At 39.4% G+C, this 14,617-nt stretch overlaps 1 protein-coding gene across 1 annotated transcript; it reads right to left on the bottom strand.

Annotated features, from left to right (window-relative positions):
- Nucleotides 1-27: 27 nt before the first annotated feature.
- Nucleotides 28-13,731, bottom strand: LOC114358919 (lachesin). The gene is made up of 12 exons (XM_028313091.1): nucleotides 13,625-13,731; nucleotides 12,931-13,035; nucleotides 11,576-11,675; nucleotides 10,707-10,843; nucleotides 10,069-10,184; nucleotides 8,167-8,314; nucleotides 7,573-7,663; nucleotides 6,945-7,080; nucleotides 6,029-6,178; nucleotides 2,832-3,003; nucleotides 2,435-2,540; nucleotides 28-31 (listed from the first exon to the last, which is right to left on the bottom strand). Exons 1-12 carry the CDS (start codon nucleotides 13,716-13,718, stop codon nucleotides 28-30), a joined length of 1,359 nt encoding a protein of 452 aa, XP_028168892.1. The 5' UTR covers nucleotides 13,719-13,731.
- Nucleotides 13,732-14,617: the final 886 nt, after the last annotated feature.

Raw genomic sequence — 14,617 nt, 5'->3', positions numbered from 1 at the left:
TGTTAGAAAATGTAACTTAAAATTAAATTATCTGTAAAATTAATTGTCAATATAAAACATTAAGGTGAGGGGAAATAATAAATGAAACAATTCATTTAAATATATGTACAAACATTAATCGTTTATTTGTTTAAGACAAAAATATCACCTTCGTTTACAATTCACGTAAGAAGGCACCCACATAATAATATAATACATGAATTCTAATACAGCGAAGTATGTATGATTATTAATAGTATAGCCTGACCAGGAACATAAAAACCCTGGCATAGTGGCGCGTCAATTGCATTTGATAGTGCAACACTGAGTACAGTCGTACCTGTGTTAAATTAATAGGCTAACTTTATGTATCAGGATTCAGGATTACGGGCTAATTTGATATTTTCATAAATTAACGAAAAAATATTATTATAGGTAACCTGATTTTAATAAATTAAATGAAACCATCAATCGAGTTAGATTTATTTTATTATTCATCAATAATCAAATTCAGAACTTGAATATTCAACTGCAATGTCTGCTCATGAACGCTTCAAACTCGGTACTTCTTTCCCAATTATATAAAAATGAAACCCGTTTCGCGTTGTCACGGCATCACGTGTGAACGGCTGAACCGATTTCGATAATTCTTTTTTTTTAATGTTTGTGGAAGTCCAAGGATGGTTCTTACGGAAAAAAATATTAAGAAAATCTCTACGCTAAGGCGGTACGAAGTTCGCCGGGTCAGCTAGTAGTCTATAATATCTCAATCTCAGAGCCTTGGTTCAATTACAATACAATTTAGCACCAAAGACAAATCCAACAAACCCAAACTCGATAAGTTTCCACCGTTTCGTTTAGGAATTCCTATGGCCACCTCCTGACTCCATCATCAAGACCCTGGATATCTTCTAGTACTAAAGTGCTCGAAAAGACAAATCCAACGAACCCAAATTCGATGCGATTCCGCCGTTTCATTTAGGAGTTCCTATGGCCACCTCCTGACTCCATCATCAGACCAGCTTAATGGTACCATAACATTGCATTTTCATCGTACTTACATAATTCTACCAAACAGTTCAATTGGTTGAGGAGAACTGGTCTTAAATGCAGTTGCAAGATTTGTCCCACACATACTAACAAGTGAAGTCAATATAAAACTTGTAAATAAATAAAAAAATAGCATATTTTATATCGTTTCGTTCTGGTTACAAAAACTGTTGTTTTGGGTTCTGGAAGTTCTGGAAGCCCGAACGTACTTGTCAGAACGCGTTTTTCAAGTGTTTTTCAGCGTGCCTGCTGTATCTTTTTGGTAAATAGTAGGTACTGGATTAACGATTAACGGACTTAGGATAATTTAACGGAAGTTAACGAGTCCGTTAACAATTTTTAAAGTTAACTTAAAAGTTAATCCGTTAATAGAAATGTTAACTTCGTTAATTAACGATTAACGGATTAACGAGTTAATGCCCAGCTATGTACGTCAATTAGTTTCCGAGATATTGAATTTTAAAGGTGCGGCGGCCGGCCCGCCATTTTATGCGCGTTACGTCATAAATAGTGATTGGCTCAAATTTGTATGGGTGGAATCTTGCAAGCTGAATTAAGACCCACTTCCGGACAACCGATTAAGCTGAAATTTCGCATACTCGTGTAATTTGGATGACCATGCAATATTATGATGACATGGAGCTGATCTGATGATGGAGCTGGAAGGTGGCCATAGGAACTCCATAATAAAACGACTTAACTCCATCGAGTTTGGGCTCGTTCATTTTGTATTGACGAGTACTTCAATTCTATATAGTAACCTGGGTCTAATGATGGAGCTGGAAGGTACTTCGCAATAAAATTTTTGGGTTTGGTTCAATTTTAATTTCTGTGATGGGTCTGGGTATTAATTTGTAATATAATGTATGTATTTACAAAAAAAAAGTATGTTTAGTTATATCCGTTGTCTAGTGAGCGGGCACTGTGAATTTACGTCACGCGGGGTCACGTGACCGTCGGCGGGACTCGATATTTAAGCGAACTTCGAATGCCTATAAAATCATAACTACTTGGTATTTTTGAATGAAATAAAAACAAATGTATTTGTATATGTAAAAGCTTAACTGTAACAAAGGTTTTCAAGTGATTTTGCATACCTAGTAACATTCTCAATTAATATTAAGGGCAAATTTTTCAATCATCGGTTACTTTTTAATTGAAGAATAAGTTTGGCACATTGACAGTTTTAGTATGAGAAATATTATTAAGTCAAAATAACAAGGTTATTCTTTATAATTATTATTACTGACGGGATTGCTACCATGTACCTTAATTTTGAGTTACCGATTTTGAGTTTAAAATAATATGGTTATTCTTCAGTTATAAGATATCTGACGATTGAAAAGTCGGCCCTAATATACAAAAATATTGTAGTTTTGATAAATAAAAGGTGATAAAAATAAAATTGGTAGTTTGCTTAATGATTAAAATATCGCAAATGTAAAATAATAAAAAAATGCATTGGATATGAGTATTACCTGATGCAGTCTGGATAGGCATGGGCATGGCTTCTAAAATGAAGAAAAAAAAGCAAATCAGAAACATGCAGATGTTAAATTAGGTAAAAATAAAAGAAATGGAAAAATTAAAAATAATGTGCTCCCGTGAAAAAAGTGAAGATAAAAAATTTGGAAAACAAAAAAAAACATTTTAAAAACACTTTGACTTTGTATAAGTATCAAACCAATTGGTACCAGTCACTCTTGGTTTCAAATGTTAGACGTTAACAGAATTACTGAAAAGATACCGAATTTTTGGTTCAAAAAACTGGTATCAAAACTGGTATCCATTGAAAAACTAACCGTAATCCACAATGACGGGTTCGCTCTCTCTGCTCCATTCCTTGCTGTTCTCGGCTTTAACCACAACCTCGTATTTTCCAGGGGTGACGTTTTCCAAGGCGTAAATGAACTCAATTTCGTGTTTGTTGATGTCCTCTGGCAGGGGTACGTTTAATGTGGTCACCACGGCCTCCTGTTGTCAAACAAAAATACTGCTTATTGTAATTGTTATGTTAAGTAATTGTTAAGTCAAGTCAAGTAATTGTTAATGGAGGATTGGGGAGAATCAGATGCACGTTTTTTAGTCAAATAAAATGGTGCATACTGATATTAATTAATTAAAAATAATCCATAAAAAAGAAGACAGCTGCTACAGCGTTTGCATTCATTCGCAAACGTTCGATTTGTAGACATTCGCCGTCGTTCGCCGAAAATTGTTCACATTCGTTTGCTTAAGTTCCCCGATCATTGTTATTGACCTATGTACCGTATTCCTCAGCGTCGTAGAAGTTCGCCGTCATTCGCCGAACTTTGTGCCGAACATTCGCAGATGTTCGCCGACTATTTTACGTACCGTGTCCCTCAGCTGCAGCTCCACCTTCCTCAGCGGCTGGTGCGAGTGCACGCGCCAGCTCAGCTTGTTGCCTTCCAACTCTACACCTTCGACCACTGGTCTCTGCACCAGCTTGATAATGAGGGCTATTGTTTTTATACCTAACAGTTGGCACCCCTGGCGATTGACAGGACCTTACTCTACAGTGGCGCCATCTTGATGAGTGCAAATGCGATAGTCCTCCTACTACTTTAGCGCTCACAAGTTGGCGCCACTGTCTTCGCTACTAGCAAGTGACAGGACTTTACTCTACAGTGGCGCCAACTGGTGAGCGCTAAAACGATAGCCCTCATTGATAAAGTATTGGGTATTGATGCTGCGGTTGTACTGCCTTAAGTCTCTATACTACGCTATACATATCGTGTTCCTCAGCTACTATTCAAGCTGTTTTAATCCCATTTGTTCGGGAACTTTCAGACGTTCGGCATTTTATTATTCATCGATTACGAGATTGCGGACGACGGCGTCCTACATAAGACCCTTCATCATCTGTCATTAGAGAGACTTGTATAGTCTGGTCTGCGAGCACGTAGAATTTTGTCCAATGACCCCAAGCTACCCATCCTTATCGCTCGCGCGTATGTTGCTGTCGCGCTCGCACTGCGGCCGCCCGTCGCACAGTCGCGACAGCAATATAATTACGCGCGAGCGATAAGGACTATAGCTTGGGGTCATTGGACAAAATTCTACGTGCTCACAGACCGGGCTTTAGTCTAATGCACTGTATGCCACAGCTGGTTTCGCGTTCCATGCGTCCCACATTTACTTCATCGTCTGTCATTAGATAGACCTTTTACTAGTACAGTCGCAGAATAAAAAGGTTCGTCACCTTAGTGTCGGTTTTCGCTTGCACTAAGTACTGTAAGAGTCAAACCTGCCAACATAACCGTGCAAGAAACAGTGCTGCTAACATTTAAATCAATATGACGTTTGCTAACAAATAAGGTTTTGCTTGTTTATTTTTCTATCCCATCAGTGCAATGCAATGATGACATTGACCAATTGACAATAGTTTTTTTTATTTAATAGAAATAATAATAGCAGGTTGAACCAACAAGAAGGTTTTAGTTTATCAATCATAATAATCTTCTTGACAAGATAAATCGTCAAACAACTTTGATCTGAATAATTTTGAACTTTACTGACGAACAGTTAAAGATTACTTTCTCTAACTCGAGATTATTCTGTAACATAGTTTCAAAAGGTAATATGTGCTCGCGATTCGTTGAAGGAATCAATTTGAAAACTGACGAACCTTTTCATTCCGTGACTGTACATACCATGTCCCTCAGCTTCATTTTGAGCTGCCACAGCGCTCGCATTCATTCGTTTCGTAGACTTTCGTCGCCGTTCGCTTACTGTAGAATATATGGTCTCAGCTGAAGTATGATTTGCCGCACTGCTCGCTTGATCACGAATCTTCGCAAGCGTTTGCCGATCACCAGTCTTTCGTGCAGTACGTTCCCATAAGATCCTTCGTCGTCTGTCTTTTGATAGTCCTGTAGTATCAAGATTACGTACCGTGTCCCTCAACTGTAGTTCCACCTTCCTCAGCGGCTGGTGCGAGTGCACGCGCCAGCTCAGCTTGTTGCCTTCCAACTCTACACCTTCGACCACTGGTCTCTGCACCAGCTTGATAATGAGGGCTATCGTTTTTATACCTAACAGTTGGCACCCCTGGCGATTGACAGGACCTTACTCTACAGTGGCGCCATCCTGATGAGTGCAAATGCGATAGTCCTCCTACCACTTTAGCGCTCACAAGTTGGCGCCACTGTCTTCGCTACTAGCAAGTGACAGGACCTTACTCTACAGTGGGCCAACTGGTGAGCGCTAAAACGATAGCCCTCATTGATAAAGTATTGGGTATTGATGCTGCGGTTGTACTGCCTCAAGTCTCTATACTGCGCTATACATATCGTGGTCCTCAGCTACTATTCAAGCTGTTTTAATCCCATTTGTTCGGGAACTTTCAGACGTTCGGCATTTTATTATTCATCAATTACCAAATCACTGACGACGGCGTCCTACATAAGACCCTTCGTCATCTGTCATTAGAGAGACTTCTATAGTCTGGTCTGCGAGCACGTAGAATTTTGTCCAATGACCCCAAGCTACCCATCTTTATCGCTCGCGCGTAATTATGTTGCTGTCGCGCTCGCACTGCGGCCGCCCGTCGCACAGTCGCGACAGCAAACGCGCGAGCGATAAGGATTATAGCTTGGGGTCATTGGACAAAATTCTACGTGCTCACAGACCGGGCTTTAGTCTAATGCACTGTATGCCACAGCTGGTTTCGCGTTCCATGCGTCCCACATTTACTTCATCGTCTGTCATTAGATAGACCTCTTACTAGTACATACCATGTCCCTCAGCTTCATTTTGAGCTGCCACAGCGCTCGCATTCATTCGTTTCGTAGACTTTCGTCGCCGTTCGCTTACTGTAGAAAAAATGGTCTCAGCTGAAGTATGATTTGCCGAACTGCTCGCTTGATCACGAATCTTCGCAAGCGTTCGCCGATCACCAGTCTCTCGTGCAGTATTTTCTACATAAGATCCTTCGTCGTCTGTCTTTGGATAGTCCTGTAGTATCAAGATTACGTACCGTGTCCCTCAGCTGTAGTTCCACCTTCCTCAGCGGCTGGTGCGAGTGCACGCGCCAGCTCAGCTTGTTGCCTTCCAACTCCACTCCTTCGACCACTGGTCTCTGCACCAGCTCGATGCTGCGGTTGTGCTTGCCGTGGCTGTTGGTGGCCTGGAAATGTATTATTACGTTAGAAAAATAAGGATAGACTAAATCTAAAGACCCAGAGGTCCCGGGTTTGATTCTCAGTGGAGGCAAAAGTTTCTGTTTGACTACCTGAGCACACTAACTTGATAATAATAATTGGCCGTGAGGTTTCTTTGTGTGTGTGTGTGTGTGTGTGTGTGTGTGTGTGTGTGTGTGTGTGTGTGTGTGTGGAATTCTCCATTGTTTTGTATTAAATTATTTAGTTGTCAAATAAATATTTTTTTATTTCTTTCTTTCTTTTTTTCAACTTTGCTTACCTCTAATGCATGGACTGTGCTTTCTTAGCTAGTTGTACCACAGAATAATAATAAGTACTACTGTACCTCTATTACGAAAAACTTTCGAGTTCGTTTCGTTTGCGTATTCAAAGTGTATGAAAAATTAAACAGCGCCCCCTAGTTCGGCTATAATATAGGGGGCGCTGTTTAATTTTTCATACAAAATTTTTCGATGGCACTTTGAATACGCAAACGAAACGAACTCGAAAGTTTTTCGTAATAGAGGTACTGGTTGTACTTAGTTACATCACAAATTAACGAGTGTTACTAACAGTTATTTTTAACTTGTTTCAGGTAAGTTCGCATGATTATTCGTCAGAAAAGGGGCGTTATTGAAGGTATTTATGTCCTCATAGTTAAAAAAAATGGACGTCTGGTTGTTCGCACTACCTCAGTGACAATTTTTTTCTCTGAACAAGTCTCCAAGTATGTATGTATGAGTATATACTTACCACACAAGTGAAGGTGCCGAAGTCGGAGTCCTGATGCGGAGTAACGGTGAGGTTGGAGTGAGGGCCGTCGGTGGATACCACGTACGGGGAGAACTGGTCGATCATGCTGCCGTCCTTGTACCAGGTGATTCTGGGGCTGGAATATCAAAGAAATGAATTATAGTTTTATGTTATTCTGGGTTATAAACAATAATACTGTAAAGTTTTGTCGAAATCCGTTTAGTAGTTTTTGCGTGAAAGAGTAACAAACATGTTGACATCCAGACATCCAGACATCCATACAAACTTTCACATTTATAATATTAGTAGGATTTTATTTTTATTATTATTTTTATTTTTCTTTAATCAGAAAACCACAGATCTTTATTAGTTATTATTATTTAGTTTATGTTATTTTATTAAAACTAAAAAGCTTGAATAAGTTTAGTTTCTATTTCATAAAGCTGCAGTTATGTTTAATCCAAACCTTTTTCTTTGCGGTCCAGTGTATAAGTATTCGTTGCAAGAAAAGGTCTTGGTCTAGCTAAAGCCTATCTCTTTTATGAGATTTGGTTTAGTAAGGTTTGAAGAGGTATTAAATTCTTGTTTGGAGTTTTTTCACAAAAATACAATGGAATTTAATACTTACGCAGGTTCTGCGTGAGCAACGCACTGCAAAATGGCTTCCACTTCCAAAGCTGAGTTGACGACTGTTTTGTGAACTTGCACATGAGGCTTGTCTGAAATTAATAGAAAAAAAGATTTAGTTTAAAAAGAATAGAACCACTCCCATTCTTGTAAGAGGCGGCTAAAGGACAATATTGTGCACATAAAGGCCTCTCCAACCCGTCGTGTGAGGAGTGTATGTTAAATTCTCCATTGCCTCTAGTTTTGGGAGTTCTTTATTCAACCAGTTTCTCAGGGACAAGGACAATCTGTTCAGGTGGGGATTCTTCGATGGCTCAAACTGGAGTACAAGTCGTGTGGTTTTGCTCCCCAGTCGACGAAGCACATGATGTTGTGCCCTGCGTGCCCAAACAACTGCACGCAGGAAGATTTAATTAAGGCTACTGACAAAACCACTATTGTGGCGAAATATTGAGCTGATACTGTATAGGTTTGTTGTGGACACGACAAGATGAAGAAGTACAGGAGAATTTTTAACTTAGATCCTTTGTCTGAAGGACCAAATTCCAACTTGCTATAAATCCGTTTTAGAAATAAAGAACTCAGAAATACTTACGCAGAACCTTCACGTTGTGTTCTGACTGTGTGCTTCCGAGGGCGTTGAACACAAAGCAGTAGTACTTCCCAGCATGCTCGCGGCGGATATTCTTGATGGTGGCCGTGTTCAGGGTAAAGATGGCGTCCGCTTCTGTAAGGCGGACGTTCTGGAAACGAAAAAAGTAAATATTAAGGTGAGAGTGAATAGGCACTTACAAGGCAGGTATTCGCCCGTATTCACAAATGATACTTGCTTAAGTGAAGCAGAAAATTTAACAGCGTTGAAATGAGCTCTGTCATTGGTTCGTATGTCACCCTGTGCGTCCATGTGCACTGTAAGACCTCATAGTAATGTTTGTGAATACGGTCGATAATGTAACATCCTAGACTGCATCTCACTTAACACTAGGTGCTATTGCGGTCAAATACCTGCCCTATCTTGGATAAAATAGTAAGATTAATGCGTTTTTGTCATGGTTTTTCTGTTCAGGCTTGTCCTTCGAGCCGGACTCTGGGGCAGGTGATTAATGCACCATACAATTTATTGCAAACATTAGTTTACATTATCTGTTATGAGCATGAAGTAACAAATAGACAACTATGACTATGAATATTTAAGAGTATGACGTAATTATGGCAGAACAACAAACTAAATACTCAATTGATCAAAACTAAAACTTCCAGTTCCATCATTATGATAATTGGAAAGACCAAATCCAATAATCACTTTAGAAGAGAAATAGAAAATATGATTCAGGATGAAAAATAAAATAAAACAGACAGCAGAAACAGCAGTACCTACCTAACAACAGCTTTTACTGAAATCCCAGATTCAAGAAGCACAAAGCTGTTTTCTAACGATACATTTAGAATTTAATGTTTTGAAATCCAACCCTCCTTGCTCATTGGGTCTAATTCCGTTTCCCTCCGTTCCTGTTTAAACTTTAATAATAAACTCCAGTTTCCTAGACTCATCAGTACAATAAGAGGAATATGACGCAAAGAGCGGGTTAAAATTAGGCTGAAAGTAAGGAAATTTAGATTATACTGGATGAGTCAGGAATATAATTTGTTGGGAGTACAAAGTTAGATGAAATGAAAGGATGTGCGACACTACAAAACATACAACGTAATAAACTTCTTAATGTTAATTTCTTTAGAATGATCGATTTTGCTGAAGTTTCTTACATGAAAAGAATCTTAATTTCTAAGCCCTCAAAAACTGACAAAAAGGCAATAGCTAATTGTCCACATTATAACAAAAGAAGTAAAGTTAACGGTATGCAATCATTAGTATTTGATAGTGACAAGTCCCCAAATTTAATTAAGTCTGATGATACTTTAATGCAATTAGTTCTGTTAAAGTGCATTTGTTGTGTCCTTTTATAAATAAATAATATATTGATACCATATTATCCAATGAATACCTATTTGTTAATTTTAAGGAAAAGTAAAATTATGCCAAAGTCGTAATGCCAATGTTAGTAGTAAAAACATTGTTAGTGAAATGGACCCATGATCCACAAGGTGGACTGACGACCTCTTATAGATAGAAAGCGCTGGATGCAGGCCGCTACCAACCCGGCTATAGAAATCATTGGGGGACTGCTATGTTCAGCAGTGGACGTCCTGTGGCTGAAATGAGGATGATGTTTTTTTATCTACAACGAGGAATCTCTTGGCCTGTATCTCACCTGATGGTAAGTGATGATCAGGCCGAAGGTGGATGCGAGTTCACCCGGAATCCTCAACCACAGAGCAACTGGCTATCTTTTGCCGGAACACAACAATGCTGTTAACATTGTTGTTATGACGACAGACTTAGGTAAGAGGGCGGTAGCTACTAGCTAGCCAGGCGGACTTAGAATAAGCTCTACCACCAACGATGATGAATGAAATGGTTCCAGAATGTAATACATACCCCAGCGCCGTTATCTCTGGACCAGATGATGGTAGGAGCAGGGGATCCAGCCACATCGCACCTCAGCACCAGTTCTGATCCCTCCATCACAACGCCGTTGTCTGATACGGTGTATCCTGAAATAGATAATGCCAAATAGATATTAATATGGGTATTTATGCCTGACCTTTGCCCTGCAGTTATCAAAAGTCTTGTTTGTAGCAAATTTTTGTTTTGCTTCGTTTATTTGTTTCGACCAAAGACATTCATTGTTGTCGAAGTATTTCTACAAGGACCGATCCTATTCTTAGCTGTCACATATTCTAATATTTATGTGGTAGTTGCTGCGAAAAGCAGTTCATAAATAGTCATTTTAATGAGGCCTTTTGAAGCCACGATAGCCGAACGGTGAAGGACTGGCTCACTCGACATCCGAGGAACGCGGGTTTGAACCCCGTTGACGCTCGACTATTGTGGTGAGCCCTCTCACATCACAAGCATAATTTAGCTTAGTACGAGGGGCTAATACTAATAGTCCCGTATTAGTAATTTGTGTAGTTCAATTGCTCATATTCTTTAAAAACAATGGTTTCGATCGTGGATACAGAATAATTAATGCATCTAGCAGAGCATTCATGGGCTGATGATGATGTACTTACTGATAATCCTGGGAGCTTCCTGAACAGCGATGATGTGTTCGATAGAGGTTTGTTGGGCCTGGATCACCGTGCACTTGTACTTGCCGCTGTCAGCTGGTCTGACGTCAACGATCAACAGGTCGTTGGTAGCGATGGAGCTGAAAGCATAGAAAAAATATACAGGTTCTAAACTTGATCAAACAGAAAGAAAGAAAGAAAGAAAGATACATTTATTACAATGGACATCACACAAATACAGGCAATTACATAGACAAGACAATGGCACATAAAAATGGAAGAAGAAAAAATAAAAACAAGAGTAAACTGAGCAGTGCCACCCATCCACCAACAAGATGCCCACTGCAACGGGACCCCACTCAGCATATGCCGTGGCTCACGGTGACGAAGGCCACGGCGCTGGTTTTCAGTGTGTCCCATGCCGAGTGAGGGTCACGGACATTTGGTAAAATAAATAAAATAGTTAGCTACATAAAATTGTCTAGATAAACATACATAAATAGTAATATTAGTGCACAGATTGATGTCTTGCTCAAATACAACTAGGTAACCGTAGGAAGCGGACAAATATCAAATTCTCAATAATTTACATCCCCATACTAAATGACTCATTGCTGATGAGCATGGAAAGGATTTTTTTAATATTTGAACTTCGGTCCTTGCGGATATTTCGCAGGATTGGCAAGATTCTGGAGTGAGCCAGCGCTGCATACGACGTCCATAAGGTGGATAGATGACCTTATAAAGGTAGCAGGAAGGTGCTGGATGCAGGCCGCTACCATCCGGTCAATATGGAAATATTTGGGGGATTTTTATGTTCAGCAGTGGATCTCTTGCTCCTGTGGCTGAAAATGATGATGATGAGTACTTACACATTCAGCCTCTCCGGCATTTCCAGTTGGGCCATTGGGAACCTGGCTTGACCCATAAAGAGCGGCTGGCCGTCCTTCGACCACTGGATGACAGGTCTGTCTGCAATTGAGAAGAAAACAAAAAACTATAATCCGATATTGTTTAAATGAAGTGACCATCCATCAAAACCATTGAATAATGAACAACCACATTGTAACATTAAACATAATTCCTAATAAAGCACCTAAACTCTAGTTTAACCTGTCAGCCCCCAAGCGGTAGCCAGCTGCCTCGTAACAATTGATTATGTATTGTTATTTAATTTTTAGCGTTAAGAGTCGCATCTCAAACTAATTTGAAAATTATAAATAACTTGAAAAAATCGAACTGCCTAAGGCGGGAATTGAACCCACGACCTTCCGCTTGCCGGGCGACTGCTCTTCCAACTGAGCTACTTAGACACTGGATGAACCTGTCGAAATTTTCAAGTGTAATACGCTGTTACAGCCAGCGTTTGTTTCATCAAGTCGTGGGTTCAATTCCCGCCTTAGGCAGTTCGATTTTTTCAAGTTATTTATGATTATGTATTGTTTCTAGGTTCGCGGAGCTTGAAGGATTAAAATCTAATCTAATACAATTAAATCTATCTTCAAAATTAAAACCGATGAAATAAAAAGCAATAAAAATCAGCTTTTTAATCAACAATTTCTTGCGTACAGTGATTTTGATTGATTGAATGAAATTTAAATTAATCATGAGAAATCTGTCTTCGAACTATTACTACTTATTATTATTCATAATGTGACTATCAATAAATCATTGGCATAAAAAATCTAGCGCCATGATTCATTCAATAAAAAGTTTAATTCACAAGATGGCGTCGTTTCCGGTGGCGCCAAAAATGCTCAGGAGTTCCTTTTGGGCACTTCCCGTGACAGTTTGATGACAAATATGGCGGCCAGACGGTTGGTCGAGTTAGAAATGAACTTTCGATTATGTCATCAATTAAAATATAGTTTAATTGTAACTAAATTTAGTTTATTTGGTGAGTCGCCATGACCGTATTCTGGCATAGTAGGTTAGAACCACTGCACTCTTCCTGTGAATGCCATTTAAGGCGACTAAGGGTGAAATATGCAAATATAAAGCCCCCCAAACCCATGTAACCAGTACGAGGATTTGGCTATTATCTCAGCTATAGGACGTCTACTGCTGAACATAGGCCTCCCCCAAAGCTTTCCATGTTGCCCGGTTGGTAGCGGCCTGCGTCCAGCACTTTCCTGCTACCTATATGACGTCGTCGGTCCACCTTGATTGTCTCACGCTGCCTTTTCCGTATAATAATGATGAAAGAAAGTTTAAAATTGGATCTTACTGTTGGGCGAGACTTTGCACTCTAGCCGCACTGTCCTCCCGACTGTCACGTTGTAACTGGTAGGTTGCGTGATGATAATTTCTGGAGGGGTGTCTTCTTCGTCGCCTGCAATGAGATACAGAATATTAATAAAATAAACATTTTTCTAGAGCAATATTATCAGCAACAATGCTGAAGTTTGTTTGACGCACTTATCACAGGAACTACTGATACGATTTGAAAAAAATATTTTTATGTTTTATATTTTTTAATTTTTAATGGTTACCTCTATCTTATAGCATCAATGTTCTTTTTATTAGTAGCATCACTAGCTTCAAATTCCTAAAATACGATTTTCGTCGTTTCAGCCAAATGACGTCCACTGCTGGACAAAGGCCTCCCCCAAGGTTTTCAACAATGAACGGTCCTGCGCTGCCCGCATCCGATGACGCAGACGATGGCCGTTGGGGCAGGAAAGTTCTCGAGTGGCGACCACGGGCTGGAAGACATAGCGTGGGCAGGCCTCCTACTAGGTGGACCGACGATCTGGTAAAGGCCGCGGGAAGAGTCTGGATGCGGGCAGCGCAGGACCGTTCATACGATTTTATCAGAAAGCAAATGGAAAGCAATGACCGCACCAAGGACGCTTTCAGCAATAGGTACATCCATATCTAAATAATAGAAAAACTTGTAACAAAGTTGTTATATTTATTACCTCTATCGTCATTTTGCGTCTCATCATCGGTGGTACCCGCATCACCCATCAGGTTCTCATCGTAATCACCATCCTCTGCACCGCGTTTCCGCATTGTGTGTGCATCTGTAACAACAGAGAAATTAATTAGTTAAAAATTTGTATGGGGTACCGCAAGGGTCTATATTGGGACCAACGCTGTTGAATGTTTGAAAATATCATAGAGTTAGAAAAGTTTGTTAAACTTAAGGCGTTTTTTTAGTTTTAGTAGCATCACAACTCCAAAAAACTTCCAGATGTCATATTTCACAGTAGTAATTTAACAATTTGCTGCTTTGTGCGCGTTACTTGTCTTTCTAATAAAGATGGGTAATTGGGTATGTTTGTTATTAGATCTGTCACAATTTTGATAAAAACATATTACAATAACGGTAGTTTTAGTTTGTGACTAAAGAAAATCAATCTCCCTTTAAGTTGATCACTAGATAGTATAAAAAGTCGCTTTCCGTTGTCTGTCCTGTCCTTATGAATGCTTAGATCTTAAAACTAGGTAACGGATTTTGATGCGAGTTTTTTAATAGATAGAGTGATTCAAGAGGCAGGTTTATAATATGTATACTTAGCACCCGTGTGAATCCAGGGCGGGTGGCTGGTGTAATAAATAAGTAACTTCAACTACACAGTCCTAACTACAATAAATCCCTCGTAGTTTCAATAAAGCAATTTGAATTTTATTGGCTGGTATTTTCCTTTGGCCTACAGATATCTGACTTCTGTCGCTTGGATAGGAAACACTAATTGCAGTCACGATCTGGGGATTGCTTTAAGTTGGAGGGTAGAGCGAAGAACATAATTTTTATCAACCTTTAGAAAAAAAAAATAGACAACTTGAAAAAATCGAACTGCCTTTAGAAAAAATATTTTAATTGAATTTTAACAGTATCTTCAGAGCGTAAATTCTAATTGATGTGTGGTCGATTTAACCACTGCTTGTTATCAAAGGGATAAGAAGAT

This window comes from Ostrinia furnacalis, unplaced genomic scaffold (assembly GCF_004193835.3).
Source record: "Ostrinia furnacalis isolate ACB-3 unplaced genomic scaffold, ASM419383v2 OfSCF4153, whole genome shotgun sequence".
Classification (NCBI taxonomy): Eukaryota; Metazoa; Arthropoda; class Insecta; order Lepidoptera; family Crambidae; genus Ostrinia; species Ostrinia furnacalis.
Note: the sequence above shows the minus strand (reverse complement) of the source record. Positions and strands in the feature narration are given on the sequence as shown.

Coding starts and splice junctions, on each gene's coding strand:
- LOC114358919 (XM_028313091.1), bottom strand. CDS start 13,718: ATGCGGAAACGCGGTGCAGAGGATGGTGATTACGATGAGAACCTGATG. Junction 8,315..10,068: donor CCAGAGATAACGGCGCTGGG/GTATGTATTACA, acceptor TTTCGTTTCCAG/AACGTCCGCCTTACAGAAGC. Junction 6,179..6,944: donor TCGGCACCTTCACTTGTGTG/GTAAGTATATAC, acceptor ATACATTTCCAG/GCCACCAACAGCCACGGCAA.